Below are 24,685 nucleotides of genomic sequence, written 5' to 3' on the forward strand. Positions count from 1 at the left end.
TGAACTATATAACACACACAAGAAAGGGTCTTCACATTTATTATTTAAACGTCTAATAGCAAAGCAATATTTAATTTTTCCATGTAAAAGCAACACTTCTAAACTGCCCCAAATAAAATTTCAACACTTTTTTTGGAATCATGGAATCCCTAGGCTGGAAAAGACCTTTGAGATCATCAAATCCAATTGTACCTGTCAACTACTAAATCATACCCCCAATATACCCGTCTTATAAATACCTCCAGGGACGAGGACTCAAGCACCCTCTGGGCAGCCTCTGCCAGCACCCAATAACCCTTCCCCTGAAGAAATTTTTCCTAATGTCTAATCTGAACCTCCCCGGTGCAACTAGAGGCCATTCCCTCTCTTCCTATCACCTACCACTTATCACTTATGTGAAAAGAGCAACACCCACCTCGCTACAATCTCCTTTCAAGTAGTTGTAGACAGTGATAAAGCCTCCCCTCAGCCTCCCCTCCTCTAGGCTAAACAACCCCAGTTCCCTCAGCTGCTCATAAGTCTTGCTCTCCAGCCCCTTCACAGGCTTCACTGCTCTTTGGACATGCTCCAGGACCTCAACGTCTTTCTTGTAGCAAGGGGCCCAAAACTGAATACAGTATTGGAGATGCAGCCTCATCAATACTGAGCACAGGGTCAGAATCACTTCCCTGGTCCTGCTGGCCAGGCTGTTTCTGATACAGGCCGAGACGCTATTGGCATTTTAAAACTGAACATCTGACAGTGACTTGAATGAGCATCTGATACTAATTGAAATTTCAGTGTCAGCATCAACTAAGTAAAAACCTGAACTTTCTGAGAATAGTCACACTACATAAAATTTCAGATCTATCAACTGCAATATCCAACAGTATGGACGTTTTCTTATAATATGGCATGGGGGTATTCTTAAGTGAAGAAGGTCCAGAGCATGGAGACAGCACTCATTAAAGCAAGGCACTGTTCACCCGGCCCTAATTATTGCAAATAAGAGCTCTCTCAGTATGCTAATTCTGTATGACAAGGTATGCAGCAGCTTTGTTTTTGGTATAAGTTAAATGTGTCTTTTCTTACTACATTTTTCTTTACATAGCTGGAAATGCATTTAAAAATAAGGAATGTCTTTTGATAAAAAAGAAAAGAAAATTCACAACCAACAACAGATGTCTAGGGTAAGGTCTAAACAGTGCACACGTATTTATTGCATATTTGACTTCTGCTCTTAGCTACTTGCATTTACTGAAGACTTCCTGAGCCACGGGATATTTTTGGGTACAACAGTCTCTGCTAGCCGTTTACTTATCCCCACCTGGTCTTTAACCAGCCCTACTTTAGAGAATCAACAGCATCTTGCAGCAGACAGTACCTCAGCTCAATTATATATTATATGAGTAAGTATCTCCTTTTGTTTGTCCTGATTTAATCAGTCATCTTTTGCTCCTATTTAGTACTCCATTACTACAGTTTTTCTTCTTTGGAAGATAGTAATAAGTTATCTTGCCCTGTTCACTCATGATTGTATCAAAATCTCTCTCATGCTCTTTCAGTCATCCTTTTCCCAGGTAGGAAAAAAAAAAAAAAAAAAAGAAGAATCTTCTCAATTTTTCCTCACATAAAAGCTGTTCCATGACTTTGAGTGCTTCTCTATGAACCTCTTCTTGGGTACTGTGCTCTTTTTGAGATCAGGATACCAATACCAACACTATGAGGAACATTAAAGATGCATACGTGCCATGAATTTCTATAGAAGCTGCATGATGTTTCTGTTTTGTTCCTTAATTCTTTATCAGTTTATCAGTAAGCCTTAGCAGTAGATTTTCTGTTTTCACTGCTGTGGAGAACTGCATTTATTTTTATGTACAAGATAATTCCACCTTTCACTCGTGATTGATAAGAACCAGTTCAGAGGAAATAATTGTCAACAAAAATCCTCTTTCCTACTTCTCATTCACTTAAATTACTTGCAAATTACCTCTACTGAATTTCATAAAAGATTTTACCCACTTAACCCGAAACCCAGGCATCAGCAACTTCCTTTAAAAAGCCAGCTATTATACTAACCCAAGTAAAGTTTGTAACACCTATGAACTTTGTCACCTCCCCATCAAACCCTTTTCCTTATATCTGTGCACCAATGTGGAACTCAATGAGTTACTCCTTCTAATAATAAAATGAACCATTTTGCCCTCTCCTTCCATCTGTTGCCACTTGTTCCTAACAAAACTTTTAATTTTAACCAGAGGCAAAATAGACTCTCCAAAAGCCTTTGGTAAAGAACTCTAAAGAAAGAACGACGAAATTAATTTTAATTTTCATTATAATTGACACGAATGTGGTTTCTATGTTTACAAAGCTCGCTGATGTAAAGTTCCTCTAATTTCTCCACTGTCTTGTTAAAAAGGCATTAACATACTAGCTACCTACTTTACCTGTAGCAGAAAGGTGATGATAACAAGTAACATACTACAGTCATTAGCTCCTTTATCCTTGAGTTCCTCTTACAACACTTGGATAAATGCCATTTGAACCTGCAATTTCTTCCACTGATACTTTGTTTTGAGTCATATAATCCATCACATTCCTTCATAAGAAATAATGTAGCATGAAGAACTCAGTAAGTGTTATCAAAAAGTGAGCGCAAGCAATTTCATTTTTCAGCTATGATCTTATATTTTACAAAGCTACGTTTTAGAACTTGGTTGTCTTGCTGGCCCTACAAATACTCCAGGAACTTTTCTGCTATATTTGAAGAAAGAATTATCAATAGATTTTCTGCACATTATTTGTCAAAGGAATTACACATCGATAATTTGTTGTCTGCATCATTATAATTACAGGTTTAATCCACCAACTTCCTTATTATTCTCTATTTGTCTCAAAAGTTCAGCTTCAAGAGTGACAACGTTTTACCTCAGACCTCTCCTTATCCTGCTGTTTAGCTAGGCCAACAGCCGCTGGGGGCAAGAGGCCTTTCAAAGTCTATTTAAATAAGTATAATGCATGTGCTGTAAGCCTCCAATACAGTGTCTTCAAAAAACTCCCAAGCTGTCTTGAAATATTTTATACTCTGGGTGCATCTTTAAGTGCCTTTTCAAAAAGTTTCTTAAGATTTTCCATAGTCCCTGCTTTGAGTTGAGTATTTCTGCATTGGATGGTTTGCCAGCTGCTACAGACCAGCTCAGTTGTCCCTGAAAGCACAGTCTCAGTATTCCAGCTCTGCTCGCTCAGGTCTGGATCAATTTCAACCTTCTTCAGCATTCTTGGTCCTACTAAAAACGCAAATTCTGAAGTATACCATCCTGCTAGCCAGGCTGTTCACTTGACTGAGTTACATTATCTGGATGGTTACTTGGTATCTGATTCTATAGTGTTGTATTTTTTTTTCAACAGGGATAATAAGTCATCTGTCACACAGGCTGTTTCTAACTATTTGGTAGTAAAGACTGAAATTTGGAACTTCTATGTTGCAAGCTTTACTATCTAGGCCATTTTAATCAGCAAGACACATTCATACCCAGAAGCTGAAAATATTCAAATAAGCAGACCTGGCCCCAAGATACTGAGCCAGCAGAAGTCAATTCCTATAGCTCTGCCTGAGGAAGGAAGCATGATAGAGCAGATTTCTCTAGCAATGACAAATCATTTTTCCTCCCACTACAAGATACTTTCAGTGCTGTTATAAGCACTGAAAGATAAGCAATTCTGAGCCTGTGAAACTAGATGGAATCTAAATGGGTGTCTTAAACAGATGTATCTCACATAGTTCCTCTTTGTTTAAAAAAAAACGTGATCGGTTACACTTCAATTTAAAAATTTCCTGAAAAAGTAACTCATATTTTAGTTTTTTTAATTTTTCTGGCATTATTAACTGCATCCCGAAGCCAGCCTTCTAAAAATGCCCATGCAGTCTTCTTGTGTAAAACCCAATTAACAGATTTTGCATTACAAAACAAAGTATGCTTGTAGGAACAATGGACAGATTAACACCTTTAAGTTACTATGTGTGAATACTGCTTTGTAAACCTCTTTAGCAGGAGTTACTCTCATTCAGCAATGTCTAAGCAATTCCTAAATAGGAGGAAAGAAGTTCACAGTGAATCGCCATGAAATAAGAACAGTTGTGCATTTGAAAAAAAAAATTCAACCTGTTTAAACACTGAGGAGCGGCATATACAGCATTTAGTAAAGCACTAGCATCCAACAGATGATAACATCTCCTAAGATTTTTTTCAAGTCTCCAAGGCTAATCATTCCATATGAATCTGTGTTACAGCTGATCAGAAAAACATACTTATTTCTTTTAACTATTTTGGATATGATGCTCTATCTGGCAGGGCCAATGGCAGCCAGCTCCAAGACAGACCCGTTGCTAGCCAAAGCCAATCCCATCAGTGACAGCGGTAGTGCCTCTGTGAGAATGGATTTTAGAAGCAGGGAGAAAACTGCTGCACGACAGCAGTCATAAAAAAAGAAGGGAGAATACTTCAGATAAACAACTCTGCAGACACTTAGGTCAGAGAAGGAGGAGGGGGAGGAGGCGATCCATGTGCTGAAGCAGAGATTCCCCTGCAGCCTGTGGTGAATACCACCATGGTGAGGCAGGCTGTCTTGCTGCAGCCCATGGAGGTTAATGATGGAGCAGATACCCACTTGCAGCCCATGGAGGACCCCAAGCCAGAGCACGTGGACTTGTCCTGTTGCCCTGTAGAGAACCATGCTGGAGCAGGCTCCTGGCAAAACCCATGACCTTGTGGAGAGAGAAGCCCATGCTGGAGCAGGTTTGCTGGCAAGACCCATGGTTCCACAGGAGGCCTATGCTGGAGCAGTCTGCTCCTGAAGGACTGCACTGTGTGGAATGGACTCACACTAGAGTAGTTTATGAAGAAATATAGCCTGTAGGAAGGACTCACGTTGGAGAAGCTGTCTCCTGTAGGAGGGACCCGACTCTGTAGCAGCAGAAGAGCATGAGGAGAAAGGAACAGCAGAGACAACAAAATGAACTGACTGCAACCCCCCCACTTCCCCTTCCCCTGTGCCACTCCGGGGAGGAGACAGAAATCATGAATGTAGGTGAGCCCAGGAAGCCGGGAGAGGTGGGGGGAAGGCAGTTTTGGAATACTTCCAAGTTTTCTGTTGTTCATTTAGAGTCACCACATATATTGTTAAGACAATACAAGTACTCATAAAAATCTGACAAATATTTTTAACTGTTTTACTTTCCTTTTTGCTTCATTATTCTTTCAGGCAGGCTTCTTCAGGCTTCTAGGCAAAACAGCTTTTTTTTTTTTTATCCAGCTTTGATGCCATCAGCTCTACTTTGTCAACTGTGTAAGCACAGCAAGGCTGCCTTTTCACATTCTGAAGCAGCAGTACGTGAACAGGTTTACAATACCCCTCACACTTCTTAAAGCCAAGGCTTCTTACTCCTGTCCTACAACTTGCGTACATCAGCACAGCTGTTTCTTCACAGAGGGCAAACCTGAGGAAGGAAATAAATTTGGGAAGAAAAAGAAGTACAATGGAAGGGAAGTTACTTTTGAATCATATCAGTTCCCTCTTCTGTTCAACTGCACTACTACAGCCCAACAACAACAGCACAGCAGGTAAAGGGCATCCAGGAACCAAGACTGTTTTAGGCACTAACGATACCAAAGAAATCTGCATGGACACATAGCCTAAATGGCATTTATAGGTACAGATTTAAATATCTGTTGCTTAAAAGATGCTTTAACTTTCCTCTCCCTAAATGAGCAGTAGATACAGAAAACCTAAAAACCTATCAGAATCACTTCCAGTAATAGGCACTAATCATAGATTCATAGCATGGGAGATATTGCATGACGTGCAGAGCTCAGCAATGAAGTTCTATGATACCACCGTAATGGATAAAATCTATTAGAGGTGGTTTCATATATGAGGGCCATTTAATTTCTCAGATAGCCAATAAAAAAAACCTGCAGCCTTTCAAGAATGTGTTGTCATCAGAAAACCAATACAGAGCATCTATTCCTGAGCAAAATGTTTGCAAAAAAGAAAAAAAAAAAGCATTTATAAGAGATCTGTAGCTCAAAGACAGAAAATCACCCACATATTCTGATAAATGACTTTTTTTTTTTCCTTCAGGACTTCCATACACATTGGATTGCTTACAGTGCAGAATATCATGTAGAATGACTGGACTCAAGAACAAAGAATCCTGCAAGTTTGATCATTTGCAGAACTGTGTTTAACATTTTCTAAGTATTAACAAGGAGATAAAAGGACGATAGAGTTTCAAAGTATGTTAAACATTTTCTTTGCAATGTCTATGAAGGTTTTTCTGGTAAGATAGCAGTAGTAACCACACAATGGACAACTAGCGTTTCCTGACCTTTCCTACTGATTCTCCCAACAGAGATGTAGACGTATCACCCAAAGACTCTGCCCTTATGATAGCATCAGGAAACAATGCAGAAGTACTTCAAGAGGACTTATTTATTTACACCAGCAGCAAAAGGAATGCTAGGCAAATGTGGGCCTATTGCTCAATGAGATGGGAACAAGTGACAGAGGACATGCAAAAAACTGAAGAGCTCAATCCTCCCCACCCCGTCCTCCAGATTTCCTTGGCAAGTCCTGCCCTCTGACATCTCATTTGCCCAACTGTAATGGCAGAATCTGTAGGAATGCAACATCACCCATTGTCGGGGAAGATACGATTAAGAAACACTAAAGCCAGTTGTACCTGTAGAAGACCACAGGATCAGACAGGATGCAGCTGACTGCATTGAGGAAGCTTACCAGTACCACAGTTAGATCATTCCACATTATCTTTGAAAGGTCACGGCAAGAGAGAGGTCCCCGATGACTGGAAAAATATCATATTGATCTTCAATATGATATTGAAATACTGGTTTAGTATTTCATAGGAATGGTTGGACTCGATGATCCAGTGGGTCTTTTCCAACCTGGTGATCCTATGATTCAAGATGGGCAAGGATGATCTGGCAAAGTACAGGCTAGTTTGTTTCACCTCAACGCTTGATAGGTTTATGGATCAAAACTTCCCAATATCCACTCCTGGATACATGACAACAAGAAGGTGAAGAGCCAGCATGGATTTACCAAGGGCAAATTGTGTCCAGCTAACCCAATTGCATCCTACAGGAAGATGGTTGGCTGTGGAGGTAAGGGGAGAGCAACAAGAGCAACAAAGCCTTTAACGTGGTCTCCCACAGGGTCCCTTATAGCTAAACTAGAGACACATGGACTAAGTAAATGATGGGAAGGTGAAGAACCCTGGGTAACCGAGGTCAGAGGGGAATGACTAGCAGTACAATTCCAGCTGCTGGTATCCCTCAGCAATCAGCACCAGAGCCAGTAATGTATGATATCTTTGTTAATAATGTGGATGCTGGGACCAAATACACTCTGCAAGCTTGCAGACGATATCAAATTGGGGGAAACATCTCATACACTGGAAGTCAGTGCTGCTATTCAGAGGGACCTGACAGGGTGGAGAAATGGGCCCACAAGAATATTATGAAGTTGAACAAAAGCACAGCCCTCCATCTGGGAATAAATAAGCCCATGCAGCAGGGCAGGCTTTGGGCCAACTCACTAGGGAGTAGCTCTTCAAGAGGATCTGGGAGTCTCAGTAGATAGCGAATTGAACATGGGTCAGCAGGAAGGCCAATGACATGATATATTAGCGGAGGTTTAGCCAGCAGTCAAGAGAAGTGACTCTTCTCCTTCATATGGCACATCCACATGAAGCTGTAACCAGAGCACTGCGTTCAGTTTTGGGCTCTCCAGTATAACAGGCATTGATGCACCAGAGCAAGTTCAGTGAAAGGCTGTTAAGATAGCCAGGGGGATCGAGCACATGATCTATAAGGACAGCCTGAAAAATCAGGGTTTATTCAGTCTTCAAAAGGAAGGGAGACCTTTCTGCTGTCTCCAGCCACCTAACTGGAAGGCAGAGAAAAGATAAAGCAAATCCCTCCACAGAGATGCACAGTAAAAGGACAAGAGGCAATGAATACAAGCCGGAATGAAGAAAATTCCAACTCAATGAAAGAATTTATTTTTTACAGTAAGGGAGTGGATCAAGTGGATCCAAGTGGATCCACAGAGTGGATCAAGTTGGCCTGAAGGGTCATGGAAACTGAACAAAGCCCCGAGTAAGGTGCTCGAATTTGGCTTGGTTTGCACAGCAGGTTCCAACCCACAGGATTCCAACCAGCTGTCAAGTAAAACCAGTGCCTATTCATAGGTACAAAGCATCACCTAAGGCAACTGCACCATCATCATGAACACTTCCAAAATTAAGTACTTCAATCATTTTTCCTTCTTTTCTCTCTCTTTCAATGTCTACCACCCACTCAGACTTTCCACACAAGTAAAAAAAAATGTAAATAAGGAATACCCAACCATAAAGGAAATAAATACATAAATAAATAAATAGGTTTTTCACCTCTCGCATTATGAATATAAATAATTCTCTGCTTACATAATACCTTTATTGCTAGATTGGAGATGTATGAAAAAATACAAAAAGGAAGAACAAAGTTTCAGTGTTTTTATAGGGAAGATAAATACAGAAGACTTGTCTTCCTATATTACAGGAAAAAACGGAGGAGAAAAGGTTATGATAGGCTAGGGACAATTTCTGAGCTGCCAATCTATTCTCAAAATGTGAAAAAGTATATAAAGCTAACAACCCATTTCAGGGAAGATGATACTTGAATAAGAATTCCCGAATACAATTTCTGTGGCAAATCAGTATGTGATGTTTATCGCATATGATCTCAAATTCTGAGCACTGGAAGAGTTTTATAAGGTAAGAAAAACACAGTAGGAAACTTTACAGTATATTATGCACCTGACTTGCACACTTCTGCTTTTAGACTTGGTTATGAATTGTAGGATCCATCTTCACAAAAAAAAGCTAAGCCTGTGCAACTGAGAATATAGCAGCACTAAACAAACAGCGATCTATTTTTAGAAAGTGCTGAAAGGCAGTTGCATACCAAGTAAGATCAATAACTTGGCCTAACTATCTGGAAATTAGGCAAGCAACACTTCGAGAAGGTTTCCAGGTTTGCTGCAATAATTGCAATGTCAGGTTGAAATAAACCACCGTATCTATATACCAAAATGCAGGAAAAAAAGGGAAAAAAAAATAATCAAGAACTGTTATTACTTAACACTTCTGGATTTATCCTACGAACTTTCAAAGAGGATGCCAGGTAGATAGTACCCCCTCTGTAGAAATTAGAAATCCAGAAAGGTTCCACAACTCCTACAAGAAAGTAACTTACAAATGTAGGACACAAGAAGAAATTCTTAAGACGTAATTAAAGCAGAAAAAACCCCAAGGCACTGCTTTGACACTGCCAATTGTTCAAAAGTTATCTGAAATGGACAGCAAAAAGAAAGCACACAAAAAGAACACTCAACAACCAAGAAAACCTCAATAATCCAGCCAAACATAAAAGATACATCTCAGAAAAAAATTTGAGTAGGGAAAGGATGAAATGAAGATCAAACAGTTGCTTAAACTCTAAGTTGTGAGACAAATTCGCATTTGTCTTTCTGTAAAGGCCAAAGACCTGGATTTTTTCCCCCTCTTCTTAGTGACACTGGCAAGCTTACATACCCCTATCAGGGGAAAGTCAACGGGATTAGATTGCTGACATGGTTGAAAAGTAATACAGACAAGCTCCACCAACACTCCCCGCTGACCCCCCAGTAGTTTTCAGCCAATTTAGTTACTTCAGCCAACTTGCCAGGAAACCAGGGAAGCGTAGGTCGGTGTTGACTTGAGCAAAGGCGTGAGCGCACTGTCTCTGGCAGCGGCAGCAGAACATCACTTTGAGCAGCACACAGACAGTGGGCCTGGCTGCTTTGTGGCTGGCACACTATTCCTTGCATGGCAACACAGTATGGCCCCATACATGGGGACTGGTAAGAGCTAGGATATGACTCTGCAAATACACACAGAGTTAAAAATCCAGTACATTGTGTCTGCTCATAGAAAAAAAATAACATTGAAGAAATGCAACACAAATACAGGCAGCAGCCTTCTGCTCACACTAGACACACTATATACTTCAACTCCCTTTGCAATTAGAGATCAGCAATGCAGTGGGGCATGATGTAATGCAAGTATGTTATTGCATTAAAAACACAAACCTTCGTAATGGAAGTATCAAACTTCTCAACACCTCACAACAATGATTTTAAGGAACACTGACAACTGCTAACTACAGTATGCTAAAACTCACTAAGCAGGCTTAAACAACTTCAGCATCCCTGGGAAAAAAAACATTTTCTCAGCAATCACTTTTAAAGGCAGTGAAGATGGGGATGTGCTATCGATCAACTTATTTTTAAATAACAAAAACCCACATGCCAGCTTGCTAATTGCACCCAGTTATGAATATACTTCTCAAGAAATATCATGCAAAAGGCACCTGAAGCAAAACAACCAACTTCTTAAGAGACCAACCTGCAACAAGAGATGAATTTCAACCACATTCATCCAAACACAAAATTCATGCTTACTTTGATCTATCAGTTCTCTCTATCACAGGGCACAAGGTAATTCTTTCTTCCAAGTAAGGAGCAGTGTGTTTTCCACCTAACAAAGGCTTTGCTAGATGACAAAGAACTTTACTGCGTTAATGACAGATCATTATTTTTTGTGGTATTCATCAGGTAAAGATTCAGCTAAAACTTATTTGCCATGTGACAGAACTAGTAATCTCAGTTAAAGGTTTACTGCCCCACTATGCCAGGTATATGCAAACATAATAACCTGGACCAGAGTAGTGTAGAAGTTCACCTTTTAAAGTCTATTCCCAATTGCAAAGAATCCTTATATTACATCTTAAGCAGTAAGATTTGGTAGAAATGAAGTTACAATGGACTCCAGTAATTGTTTCTAAAATAAGTGAGCCTCAGAAATTACAAAGACAACTGTAAATACGAAACCTAATATCTACCACATAGTTCAAATTCTCATCTAATGGGCTCCTGAATAATCTTTCTGTTAGATTGCCATATTAATTTCTGTTATCAGCAGGACATACATATTTTGCTGAACAAGCATTTGGAAGCGGCCATGCCAAACAAATGCAACATTATATCATACAATATTAATAAAAATACATCATTAGAATGAATTTTAGTACAAGTGAAACAACTGAATGACACTGAATAAAAACATACTCATGAAAATAAATATTTTTGCAGCCGTTTCTTACAGATAGGTGTCTAAGATTACATAATATTAATCACGTAATATAGAATTATGTTTTAACACACTAGAAAAATATTATTGGTATTTATCATTCCTAAAACACTGTTATGGCGAGTCTTATTGAAAAAAAAACAACAAACCCAAACCAAAATCCACAGAGACTTTGGTTTATATGGTCTGAAAACAAACCAACCAACCCAGGACAGCCTTGCACAGTTTCTGAATCATCACTGTTCTTCATTTATAATAATTCCAGACTCATTTAGAGAAAGATATTTCAAGTTCAATGTCTTTCACTCTTTATTCTTTCACAGGAATTACTGGGACATGCATTCAGAAGTGTTTCCTCGTTTCATGCAGCACTTATAGCACTTACCCATTAACAAAAACTTTTCCAAGGTTTGCTGACCAACCTGGGAAGAGTAACCACAGCCTGTTAAAATTTATTCCCTCCAGTCTCCAGCCCTCAGTATAAATTTGTTCTGCACAGAAGTTAACCTGTTAATCTAACTGAATTTCCCTGGGCAGAATAAAGCTGCCGTAACATAAAAGTATTTATTCTAAAGTTTAAGTTATGTATTACACCTTAACCTGACTTAACAGTTCACCAGAGAGGGATGAAAAGGGGAATATCCTACTCCTCTCACAAGCAGAGTCTGCATGCTCTCCCCAGTCCAAGCCACTGTCCTGCCTCTCCCACTTAGCCTTCAGTGAACAAACTCAACTGCGGTTTGGCAAAACACCAATCTGGCAAGAGGGTACACAGTGACTTCAATCTCTCTGACAATGAACTGGTAACTCTCAGGGGTGGTGGACAGTATGGGATGCACTAGAAGGTTGGAATCTCGGGGAGGAGGGAAAGGCAAAGAGAAACAGACCTCTCCCCCACCTGCAGCAGTGAGCCCTAAGAGGAGTACAGCTGACAAAAACTTCCTCCCAACAGTTAATAACGTCCTATTAGTCCCTATGCCCAAAACAGTTAATGACTTTAAGCCTTCCGAAGAAAAGCAATAAATAGTTGGCATGCAGCTTTACATCCAAAATGGAGCAGCATGATAAGACCAAAACAGCAACCTCACAGTTCAACGCCTTAAGGAATCTATATACTCAGTTTATCACTCCCCTACACAAGACAAGGCACCTTAATCATTTTACTGTTCTCTGGACAGTTTACTTTGAAAGAATTGTTTTTAAATTTTATATCCATCCTGCAAATTGCAAGTGTATATTAACTACAAGCCATCAGTACTTATGCATTTACTACAGTCCTTTTAATAACCCACTATCCTTTTACACTAGAACATGATTCCTTCCACAAATTATTTAGGAAAATAAGTTATTCAAACAACAGCATTGCCAAAATGCTATTTCTTTAACTCACAGCTGACATTACACCATAAATAAAAACAAAACAACTCCTCAGAAGTTATTTGCTCTTAATCATTCCTGTTAGTTGCAGTACGCAAATAATCATTAGCCATTCGGTATTCTTATTTATATTATACTAAATTGTAATTCAGAGACTGAGTCCCATTTGGCACAAACCCTACTTCTGTCCAGGGAGACTACACCACAGGAGAACATTAAGTAAGTTTTCAATACTTTTACAACATTCTATTGAAAGTACTCAAAAGACATCTCAGAAATGTGTCTATGCTCTGAAGGACCACACTCTATTTGTAATGTGTTAGTCGTCCTCAAAAAGCTTCCAACTTAAGCATGTGTCACTGAATTAGGCAGTGATTTAATGATTAAAAATACGTTCTTTCATTTTAACCCACTACTTAAGAACTGGTTATCTTCTCCACGTTTCTAAAGGAAATGAAATTTCATGGCCTCAGCAGCAAAATGAAAAACGTTTTTTATCTTGTATTTGTGCAGGACCAGGGAAATAAAGATTACCAAGTAATTAATTTTGAGTCACGACATCCATCAACATAGGCTGCTCGTCACACACTATCAAAGTGCCATTTACTCCTGTGAACACTACATTCGTAAGCAACCTATCTGACCAATACAAGACACCAATTTCAACTTCTTGACAGTTTAAAATCAGCTTTACCTGAAAATATTACATATGCTTTCACAGTAAGAGGAAGTGAAAGAGCACATGCTTTTAGAAATTACATGTGTAAGATACAACCTTTTTTAAGTCTGTGTGACAGAAAAGAACAGTAATTTTTTTTACTAGTGCTTTTTCTTAATTTTAAGCAAGAAATAATTACAGCACATCAGAGATTTCAACCCATGTAAGAATATCACTACCTTAAGAAAAAAACTCCAAACTGACACCAAATAGATGCTAAAACATGAGCCAAAAGAAATGAACTTTCCACATCTGCTCCCCACACCCCACGCGCCTTTCAGAACAACCAAGTTCAGAAAACTACATTTGCCCTCTTTCCACAGAATGAATTTGTTCACTCTATCTCTACAGCCTCCCCCACCACAACAGCTCCATCTTTATTGATCTTGTGTTTTCAGCCTCTTGCAGTATCTTAAGCTACCCTGCATGCGCTTCCACTCCTTTTTGCAACACACCCCCACAAATGAAGACATAATGTCCTGTGTACTGAGTCCTCCAGCTGCCCTGACTCCTGAACCTCAGCCAGTGCACGTACTAAAACCTGTTAGCAGCAAACCAAACCATATGAAGGCAACACCAAATCCTTCACAGAATCATGTAGGATAGAAAAGACCTTTAAGATTGAGTCCAACCATAAATCTAACACTGCCAAGTCCACCACTAAACCATGTCCCTAAGCATCACATCTGCAGTATTTTATATACTCCAGGGATGACGACTCCACCGCTTCCCTGGGTAGCTTGTTCCAATGCTTGGCAACCCTTTTGGTGACGTAATATGTCCTAGTATCTAGTTTAAACCTCCCCTGATGCAGCTTGAAGCCATTTCCTCTCACCCTACTGCCAGACACTTGGGAGAAGAGACAAACACCCACCTTGCTACAGGTAGCTGTTAAGAGCAATAAGGTCTCCCCTCAATCTCCTTTTCTCCAGACTGAACAACCCCATTTCCCTCAGCCACTCCTCATAAGACTTGTGCTTCAGATCTTTCACCAGCTTCACTGCCCTTCTTTCCACACACTCCAGCAGCTCCATGTCTTTCTTGTAATGAGGAGTCCAAAACCAAATACAGGATTCACCAGCACCATGTACAGGCACACGATCACTTCCCTGATCCTGCTGGTCACACAATTTCTGATACAAGCCATAATGCTACTGGCCTCTTTGGCCACCTGGGCACACTGCTGGCTCATGTCCACCTGCTGTCAATCAACACCTCCAGATCCTTTTCTGCCTGGCAGCTTTCCAGCCACTCTTCCCCTAGACTGTAGCGCAGCATGAGTTGCTGTGGCCCAAATGCAGGACTCACACTTGGCCCCGTTGAACCCCATACAGCTGGCTTCAGTCCATTGATTCAGCCTGTCCAGATACCTCTGTAGCGCCTTCCTTCCCTCAAGATCACCAACGACCCCAGCCAACCTGGTGTCATCTGCAAACTCACTGAGGGTGCACTCAAGCTCCTCGTCCAGGCAAACCCCTCACTTCAGGGACACTGATCTTGCTTCCTCTGTTTTACGGAAGTGGGCAAGTTTCACAAAATTTCTAGCTGTTTACCTGAGAGATCTCTACTCCTCTGCAAACAAAAGGGTTTAATAGCTATAGGTGGGAAGGGAGGAGATCATATGAGAGAGGACTCAAAACTCCTCATATTCTTATACAGCAGTATTTAAAATGACAAGTTTAGTGATTAGTCTCACATTATTGGACCCGCTGTAATACAAAACATCTTGACATCCCTCAGTTACCTCAATTAAGAGACACAGCTAAAACTCTATAGAAAACAAGTCTGATATCAAGCTGAAATCCATGTATAGTGTTCCAGAAACAACAGTAATAAAACCCAAAGTTGTTGCTGAAATCATTACAATAAATAATCTATTATGTTTTATCCTTGTATATAAAAAAAGAAGCAAAAGATCAAAATACGCACATAGTGTCATCATAAAAACATCTATGCACTCAAGCCATTTGGTTTATGCTTTATGCTTTAGTGATTGATAGGAATGGTTGGACTCGATGATCCGGTGGGTCTCTTCCAACCTGGTGATTCTGTGATTCTGATTCTGTGATATCCATCCACATATTGATGTTATTATTATTACTTTTGTATTTATATTTACATAAATAAGAGTCTAAGGATCTCTTTTTAGGAATATTCCCAATTTATTGGGAGGTGGCACTAAAAACCAGAAGAATCTCTGTACCTTTTCCGAGGAAAGAGTAGTGCTTGTCTACTAAATACAAGCTCCAGGAAGTAACGGACAAGGCATCCCACGCAAGTTAGTCACTATTACACCTGAAGCCTCTATTTCCCACCTTTTGCAAAACTGTTAGCGCCGCAGCTGCTTAAGAAAAACTGCCAAATAATAAATGCCATGATAACAAAAACCTGAAAACTGCACCCAAACACTTTTCAACTCAGAAAGTCAAGGACAAGCCTAGGCTCCTAGAATCCTACATCTTGAAATTAAAAACAATATGATGATGTGGAAGAGGACTCAGGCATAGGGTATTATTTCAGAATGTGCTACCAAGCATATTACAACATATGTTTATATAGCATTAGTAGATAAACAAAGTTTATTTTTAGTATCTTTCCATATGCTTTAAGTAGCAGCCTATCTTTCTTAACATTTCATGCCACCTATCACCCCAGTTAGATTGGCACATACTAAAAATAAGAGAGTAAGAGGACGGTTTCCATTTAATTTTGCTGAGAAATAGTTCTCAACAAGCAGGGTTCTTTTCTAGAAAATAACCCATCATTGAAGTCAATTAGAAGGTTTCTTATTCTTAAAATCACTGGAAAGGACAGCTGAACAAAGGTCTGAGAAGACACATACGCAGCGGTGGAAAGAAATTCTGAATGTGTCAGAGGACTGAGAGACGTAAGCAAGCTGTGGAAGAATCACAGATTTCCCACTTTCAGACAGAAAGCTACTCTCAGGTAAAACAAAAGACTAACGGAACGTGTCCAGACATTGCTGGGACTGATGCAATCCAGAAAGGAATACAGCAGCATAAAGCAGGAGTTTGGATTATGATAAAGACATGGTACCCAAAACATCCACCCCTTTCATTTTCTGGCTAATACTTATCTCCACCGGGACATTAACAAAATGTCAGAGACTGCTTTAGAGATCATTACAAAAAATAATTAAATCTCACTAGTAAGGGAAACATAGAAAGAAGACTCATAGCAGGTAGAAAATTCTCAAGTGTTCTATCTATAAACTCCACTCTGCCCTCCTAATTTGTATTACCATTGTCAGAGATTACTCAGTATGATTAAAAGAAAAGAAAGGGCAAAATAAAAGCAGGAAAGGCTGACCACCACTTCAAATGGCAATTCTATGTCTATACACTAATATACAAATGCAGAACCTCAATAACCTTTAAGAAAATAAAGAAGTCTACAACTCTTGCTTTGGTGAAGAAAATTATTTACATGTGAACTGAATGAAAAACAAAGCACAGAACTCTAGAGTCTTCTGACAAACAACTGTGAAGTTGCTGCTAATGGGTAGTTCACATAGTTTTCTCTCTTATTATTACAAAACTTGTAGCCAAGAAAATGGAATGAAAATTGAACAAATTCCTGTCATGACTGCACCGATATCTCTCAGCAGCTCTGTATGTATGGTACATACCTCTGTAGTACTAGCAACATTCCTTAGAAAGGAGGTCCTCAAAAAGAAACTTCAAGATTGGTTATCAGTATCACTACTGTAATAACCACCCGGAGACTGAACAAAAAAAAAAACCCAAAAACCACAAAAAACCAACCGACCAACCAATGAAAACCAAAAAGCTAGGAATACGTTTCTCCTTTCTTCTGGAAAATACATGTAGTTAGGAATGCTTTAAAGTTTGCCTGTTATCTACTGCACAAACATAGGAAAAGTTTAAACTTAAGGGTGAAAAAGAAAACTTACAGTTTCCTTGCAATTCAGTAAGATCCAAGAAGGCAGAATATAACAAGAGTTCCCACAATTTTTCTCCAGGGGTAGTGATCAACAGCACTCTCTATTTCTACATACGGAACATCCTCCTATTCTAGATCCAAAGGGATTTGCGCGTCATTACTTTGTATCTTAAATGCAACCATCAATTGAAAAACAGGAATTCCCGCAGATGGAGACATCTAATCACTAACTTTCTAGTCCTCCAAATGAGGAAAGAATTCCCATGCAACAGGACTACTTTGGCAGTAGGCACTAGGCACTACGTATTCTGCCCATAACTTTGAAATGCTACTGTTGGGGAGTATACTCAGAAAATGAGGAAAAAGTTTTACTAATTCCACTTGCAAACTAGCTTAAATAGCAAAAATAAGGTACTTTCCACACTTCTGAATTCTAACAATACAGGCATTTCAAGAAAAATAAACATACAGGTCATGTATATCAACGCATTTGATGCAAATAAAATATTAGCATTACTCCAGATTGATAACAAATGAAGCTTTTAAAAGAGGCAAACATAGTTCTAGGGATCTTTTTTTCACATTTTCCATAATAAAACAGACTACACAACACAGCATAAAAAATGACAGCACATTAAATATGCAAAACTGGACAAATCCCGTGTACTAGCATGAATCACTGTGTCCAAGAACAGCATTACCAAAAAGGTAACAGATAAATCACTCAACTAACACTCTTTGAGAAAGGTAATTTTGGTTTTATTGGAGAATAACATAATAAAAATATTAAAAGGAAACACTTTTACAGCAGAATGACAGTCACATTTCTTCACAGTAACATCTCATACACTAAATGAGAACAGTATCTTACTGAACACGTGGAATCAAACCCAAAATTCTGAATAACTATCACACTTAAGAGCAATTAATTTAATTTAACTGTATGTTTATCTTAAGTCTGACTGACAGTCAGCACAAGCATGACAGCACCAGAAGTTACTATGCACATATACACATACATATATAAGTACATATTTAGACGGCAGAGTTTCCACTAGACTGAGTTCAATTTGTGATAGATTCAACATACATTTGGCACAGAATCTGTTTTTGCATTAATGGCAGGAATAGAGAAGTCTTTTCCCCCTCCTCTCTACCAGCCTTTAATGTAACAAGTCCAAAACCATCAAGTAAACAATTTTCTGTCATTGCTTAAAGAGACTTCAACAGAGCCCATGAAATACACATTCAGACTAGTTACAGACGTAACTCTAAACTCATGAATCAATCACCATCTTGCAATAGAAGTTGACATACTTCCTACTCTATATACTTTTATTCCCATTTTTGTCCACGTTATACTCGTGTCACAAGTCCCGCACTCTTGTGCTCGACTAGTTCAATAATGGTGGTTCTAACACCCTTAGGTTAATCTAATGCACTACTGTACATTTCCAGATTACAGACTGCCAGATCCCTTCCTGCCACATATATATTCTATGCCTTTAATTTTTCCCATAAAGTCAACAACCCCGATAAGAATCTCTCAAATAATGTCTGAAAGCCTTCATTTTCCTTTGCTTCAAATCAGCACAAAGTTTATGAGCTCTTACGAGATCTGCTCTATTACGACTATCCCATATAGACTTGCAACACCCTCAGAAATTTTTTTATCGCCACCATCCATATCGGTTTTTCTTCACACACACATACACGCTCGCACACCCTTAGGATTTCTATCACATCACCAGTCCTAAAATCAATGCGTCCCCAAACAATGGGGAAACACAAACCCAGCTGATAACTTGGTTCACCAACCGTCGAATACCGAAGCTTTGAATGGGGATGCTATCCAGTGTCATGTTGGTCCTAGGGCTGGAAAAAGATCTCAGAAGTTAAGAAGGTGTGGGTGTTGCACATGAAACCTGTCTTTTCTTAGCCACCTGCAGCCATGGTGCTCACAAAGGACAGTGACTAGTCATCCCCCTGACACTTTTAGTTGCCTGCCCAAACCTCATTACATTCTGTGAGGAAAGATTAGGGAAAATGGAGTGTTGCATTTCACCACCAAATGCTTTAAAGGTAGGACGAAGGTAACACGACAGCCATTATCAAGCAGAAAGAGTACCTGAGTATCAGAATTTCAGATGAATTATTCAAAACAACAAGCAGTATTTTGTTCACATGGTACTTCTATTCCAGAACCCGTTGCAATAAAAACCAAAACCCAATATCCCGCAGCAAGAGAAAATCTACAAGAGGTACGTTCCGGATAACGCAAGTACTACAAAACCCCCAATGCTAACTTACCCCTGACTTGAAAAACTCTACTTAGGAAAAGTAATTTATATCATTAACATATATTTCTCTTTGTTATCATCACGGTAATTTAACAGAATTTAGCAGACTACTGGCATGGGCCACCCGGATAAGCGCTTACGGCAATTTTGCAAGACTACAATAGCAGATTATTTTTTAAAAAATTGGTGAAATTGTAAAGGCTCAACAGTTAGGAACATTCAATTTTCAGGAGACTTCTCACATTATGATTAAGAGCTTTACAGTGACAGAAAACCCACACCAAACCCACACGCAAAAAATACATTCGAGGGTTTATAAAGGCTAAAGGTTTCTTCCTGTTGCGGTCGCTACGAAAACGCTACCGAGTTCATGACAAACGTAAGAACGACCCCCTCCCCAAACTCCTCTCCTCCCAGACCTTTGAGGCAGCGTCTCCTCAGCCGGGGGGAGGCGCGCGGGCCCGGCCGGGCCTGGGACCACGGGAGGGCAGGGAGCGCAGCCCGGCGGCCGGCGTTAACCTTGCCCTCCGCCGCACCGAGCCCCGCGGCCCCCACAGAGAGAGCCCCGCGCTCCCGGAGCCCGGGAACTCACCGAGAAAAAGAAAGCAAAAAAAAAAAAACGAAGAAAGAAAAAGAACTCGCTAAGCCCTGCCGGCAAGCAGGTCTCGGCGCCGAGCCCCCGCCCTTCCCCCACCCCACGGGGACCGGCTTCCCCCCCGGCGGCGCAAGGCGGCCGCGGCCCGCAGCCCCCGCCGGGGCCCCGCACGCACCTTCCAGGAACAGGCTGTCCCTGCCGCCGCCGCCGCCGCCGCCGCCGCCGGCCATGTTGGCGCTGCCCGGGCGCTCGCCGCCTCTCTCACTCCATCGCCCGGCGCGGCGCGGGCCCGGCCCTGCCCCGCGGGAGCCTGGGTGACCGCGGCGCCGCCGCCGCCGCGCAGGCCCGGCCCCCGCCCGCTACGGCGGCCCCGGCCGCGCCGCCTTCCGGCCCCCGCGCGCGAGGCAGCAACGGCGCGCGCGCCCCTCCCTCGGCGCCCCGGGCGGGGGGGGACGGGGAGCGCGGCGCGCGCCCCTCTCTTCCATGAACGGCGCCGCTCCCCCCCCCCCGCGGCAAAATGGCGGCGGCGCCGGCCCGGGGGAGTCTAGCTGCGCACAATGAATGAACCGCCGAGCGTGCGGGACGGGGCCGGGGGCCGCCAGCGTTTCGGAAAGCCTCGTCGAGGAGAAAACGCTCTGTAGCCGCTACCCAGAGCACGTTTAGATCTCAAAGTTCTGCAGAACCAGCAGTACAGAAACTGCAAGTCATGGTCTCGGGTGTGTTTGGCTTTTAAAATTAAAGAATCCTTTTTAGCATGCAAGGTTTGATATCTTCACTGAACCACAGAATGGTTTGGGTTGGAAGGGACCTCAGTTTGTATCAGAAACGGTGTGATCTTGTCTCAGAAACGGCGTGACCAGCAGGTCCAGGGAGGTTATTCTCCCTCTGTACTCGGCACTGGTGAGACCGCTCCTCGAATCCTGTGTTCAGTTCTGGGCCCCTCACCACAAGAAGGATGTTGAGGCTCTGGAGCGAGTCCAGAGAAGAGCAACAAAGCTGGTGAGGGGGCTGGAGAACAGGCCTTATGAGGAGCGGCTGGGAGAGCTGGGGTTGTTTAGCCTGGAGAAGAGGAGGCTGAGGGGAAACCTCATTGCTCTCTACAACTACCTGAAAGGACGTTGTAGAGAGGAGGGTGCTGGCCTCTTCTCCCAAGTGACGGGGGACAGGACAAGAGGGAATGGCCTCAAGCTCCACCAGGGGAGGTTTAGGCTGGACATTAGGAAAAAATTCTTCACAGAAAGGGTCATTGGGCACTGACAGAGGCTGCCCAGGGAGGTGGTTGAGTCACCTTCCCTGGAGGTGTTTAAGGCACGGGTGGACGAGGTGCTGAGGGGCATGGCTTAGTGTTTGATAGGAATGGTTGGACTCGATGATCCGGTGGGTCTCTTCCAACCTGGTTATTCTATGATTCTATGATTCTCCCTGCCATGGGCTGGGACACCTCCCAGCAGCCCAGGCTGCTCAAGGCCTTGAACACCTCAGGGATGGGGCAGCCACACCTCCCCTGCGCAACCTGTGCCTGGGCCTCACCGCCCTCATCGGCAAGAACTTCTTCCTCATGTCTGATCTAAATCTTCACACACACACCCACCCCCCCCCCGTAATTTAAAGCCGTTTCCCCTCGTCCTATCACTCCATGCAAGCAAACACATAAAGGGCAATGTGAAGATTTTAAAAAGCTTTCTTGTGAAGTCCAGGTATCCAAGCACCAAACCCATACATCCTTCAAAAAAATGGAAGGGAAAATCCTGACAATCCAGAGTCAGGAAAAACATCATACTCCTCTTTCACAGGTTCCTTCTTCTGGAGATCTGACTCAACTTTTACTGTAGAGTCAAAGAATTCTTATGTCTAATTTAAAGCACCTTGTTACTAAAATGACTAATCCCTGAAAAGTGAGCTTCCATAAATGCTTGAACTTAACAGATTGTAGGTGCAAGACCTAAAGTAGGTGAGTTCAAGTACCTAGTGCGTATGAAAATTAAAAACTAGAGAGAGGAAGAGTCTTTGTTTTCCTTTAAGTCTTCTAAATTTACTTCCTTTCCCAAATTTTCTGTAATGACATCAACCATACTCCTAAAACAGGACTTTAAAAGGGAGTAGAGAAAGCCACAAAGCTGGCCTGGAAGAAGGCAGAAGAAACATCAGGCTGCTCACTGAAAGCTACCTCACACCGCTAGAGCTGATGAGCTATTAGAAAGAATTCCAAAAGCTGAAACAGTCTGTCAAGTCTACATATCTTGCTCTTCAAAATCCTCTTGGAAAATAAAACCTGTTTCTGGAAGAGGGATTACAAAATATTCATTTCATTAGTATTAAAATTGACAGGAAACAATTAGGAAAGTGCCAGTGCAAACTAGTTGTACAGAAACCTGAAGAGCATATGTTTAATACAAACCTAATATTAAAAACATCCAAATGCAACCAGAAGAAAAGGAAATTTAGAATCTAATATTAAAAATAATATATATCCTGTTGTATCTCAGAGGGGTATTGTCTAGACAGAGGATATACTGTTGAGGTTACAGCATTAATTCATAAAAACAAGCTGCTATTGACAGTTGAGACAAGAGTAGTTCAGGTCTACCTAATTGTAAACAATTGTTTAAAAAAAACTAAGGATTATGGGTTATTTGAATAAATGTTTAGTACACTTTAGTGTGCTTTTGTTGATCAAGTCAAGGCATCAAATACAGCTTCATAATCTTAGTGAACTGAAGCACATTACATTAAAATATCTATTGAAGTAGAAGTAACAAGGCAATAAGTTATCAATATTCATCTAGGTGCCAGGTTGATTTTAGACTTTTAGATTCAACATCTACTTTTTTTATGGAGAAGAGCTGCCCCCAAATTATGTCTAGCACAGTGTTCTTTCTTCCTTTATTTTAAAGCTCTTGAAGGACACGAGATTAGTATGTAGTCAAATCTTTTGTTCATTTGTTTTTCATTAGGCTTTTATTAGTAGCCTATTCCCAGCCTTGGGGTGTTTTGTTTGTTGTTGTTTGGTGTTTTTTTCATATAAGAAGTATTTGCGAGGAAATGCAATGCTGATGACACTGAAGTCTTACAAAATGTTTTCTGCATCCTTTTCACTTTGCTTAGAACCAGAGGATTTTCTCCATGTATAAGAAGTAACTGAGTGATCAATGAGAAAGAGAAGATCAGCATTTCTCTTCCTGTTGCAGGGAATCATATAGAATTTACTGAGTTTTCTTTCTTTTATCAGGAAGACTGTTAATTGTTTTCACAGAGTAAGAGCCCAGGAATGAAAGGCATCAGATCATTACTTCCCTGCCTTACTTCCCAAGAAGTTGGCTAGTTCCACTGTTGGTAGTTGACAATCACAGGACACGGTCTAAGATCCTGACCTTACAATGCTTCCACTTACAATGTTCTGTTGGCACAGCACTGCCTAGAGTGTAAAGCTGATTACTTCATTAAGCAGTGATGAAGAATTTTTTTTTTCACCTTAGAAATCTAATTCTTCCTTCTCTTCCCACAATGAAAACCTTTTTATTAATTAAAGTGGCTTAGATGATTCAGTGCTGAAATGATGGAAAAAATACATCTTTTTTCTTTGTATTTCTGATTCTTTTCAGTTACTTCTTGTTTCTTCTGTGTTTTGTAAGGTTAATCAACAAAATGGGGGTGGCTACTCCACAGAAACGTTTCCTTACGTAAGGAATAAAATGGAATAGGGCGTGCAGTTTCGCAGTTTCTGTAGTTGTGGTAGCGTACATTGCTTAATTTTCTTTACTGCTGCAGAAATTGCATATAAAAGTTAAAGAGAATTTATAGGCAGCTTGAATAACTTTGTGTTCTTTACAGCCCATGAACCTGTTCTACAGACTATAATTCAATGCTTTTTAACAGTCCCACCTTTCAGAAAATAATGGTTATGGGCTGAATTATTTTTTTCAGTTTTCCACTGTTGTCCTTCAAACTGATCATTGAGTGTATTAATGATGCACAATCTGTGTCCTATGTAAAAATAAAACCAGTTTTGTTTCTCTCCTCATGACCTGATGCCTGTTTTTTATCTGGGCATTTTTGAAGCAAAATCAGATTTTTTTTCTTGTGCTTGCTATGTCTTGTTCTTGCTATTGAAGATAGTGTTTTAATTTTAGGAGTTTTAAACCTAATATTATTCCAGGATAGCTCAAATACTGAGGTTAACTCTTCAGGGACATTCCCAAATGGAAGAGTACCATCCATCTATGTGCTAGGATTTATAATGACACATCAGGATGTGGAGAAGGTTTATATTAATTTTTTTGTTTCAAAGATAGTTTATCGATTAGGTAGTAAATAACTACAGACTACGTAAGATCATCTTGATTTTGTCTAAAATGTTTTCTTAATTCCAGCCTTGAAGGTGACCTGTTTTTTAAATCTGATGAGCCTATCTCAAAACAGAGTATTCTGTTGTTGGAGAGTAACCATAATAAACAAATACCTATTAGGTTTCCTGCTAGTTTCATAAACATTTTGAAAATAAAATTCCCATTCTTCATTGCTGTGGCTGTTGCTTAAGT

The 24,685-nt window shown here is 40.7% G+C and overlaps 1 protein-coding gene across 6 annotated transcripts in view; it reads right to left on the reverse strand.

Moving 5' to 3' along the window:
* SENP6 (SUMO specific peptidase 6) overlaps window positions 1–20,423 on the reverse strand; it is an 81,672-nt gene extending 61,249 nt beyond the window's left edge. For 4 of the 6 annotated variants that reach the window (XM_069851349.1, XM_069851348.1, XM_069851347.1 and 1 more), the window contains exon 1: window positions 20,323–20,422. In XM_069851349.1, the coding sequence (XP_069707450.1) occupies window positions 20,323–20,377 (55 nt within the window). In that variant the 5' untranslated portion in view covers window positions 20,378–20,422. Of the gene's footprint in view, window positions 1–20,322 lie in introns of all 6 variants that reach the window. The other 2 variants (XM_069851352.1, XM_069851350.1) reach the window with 1 other exon arrangement.
* Window positions 20,424–24,685: the final 4,262 nt, after the last annotated feature.

The sequence above is a fragment of the Phaenicophaeus curvirostris genome, chromosome 2, assembly GCF_032191515.1.
Source record: "Phaenicophaeus curvirostris isolate KB17595 chromosome 2, BPBGC_Pcur_1.0, whole genome shotgun sequence".
In the NCBI taxonomy this organism is placed as follows: domain Eukaryota; kingdom Metazoa; phylum Chordata; class Aves; order Cuculiformes; family Cuculidae; genus Phaenicophaeus; species Phaenicophaeus curvirostris.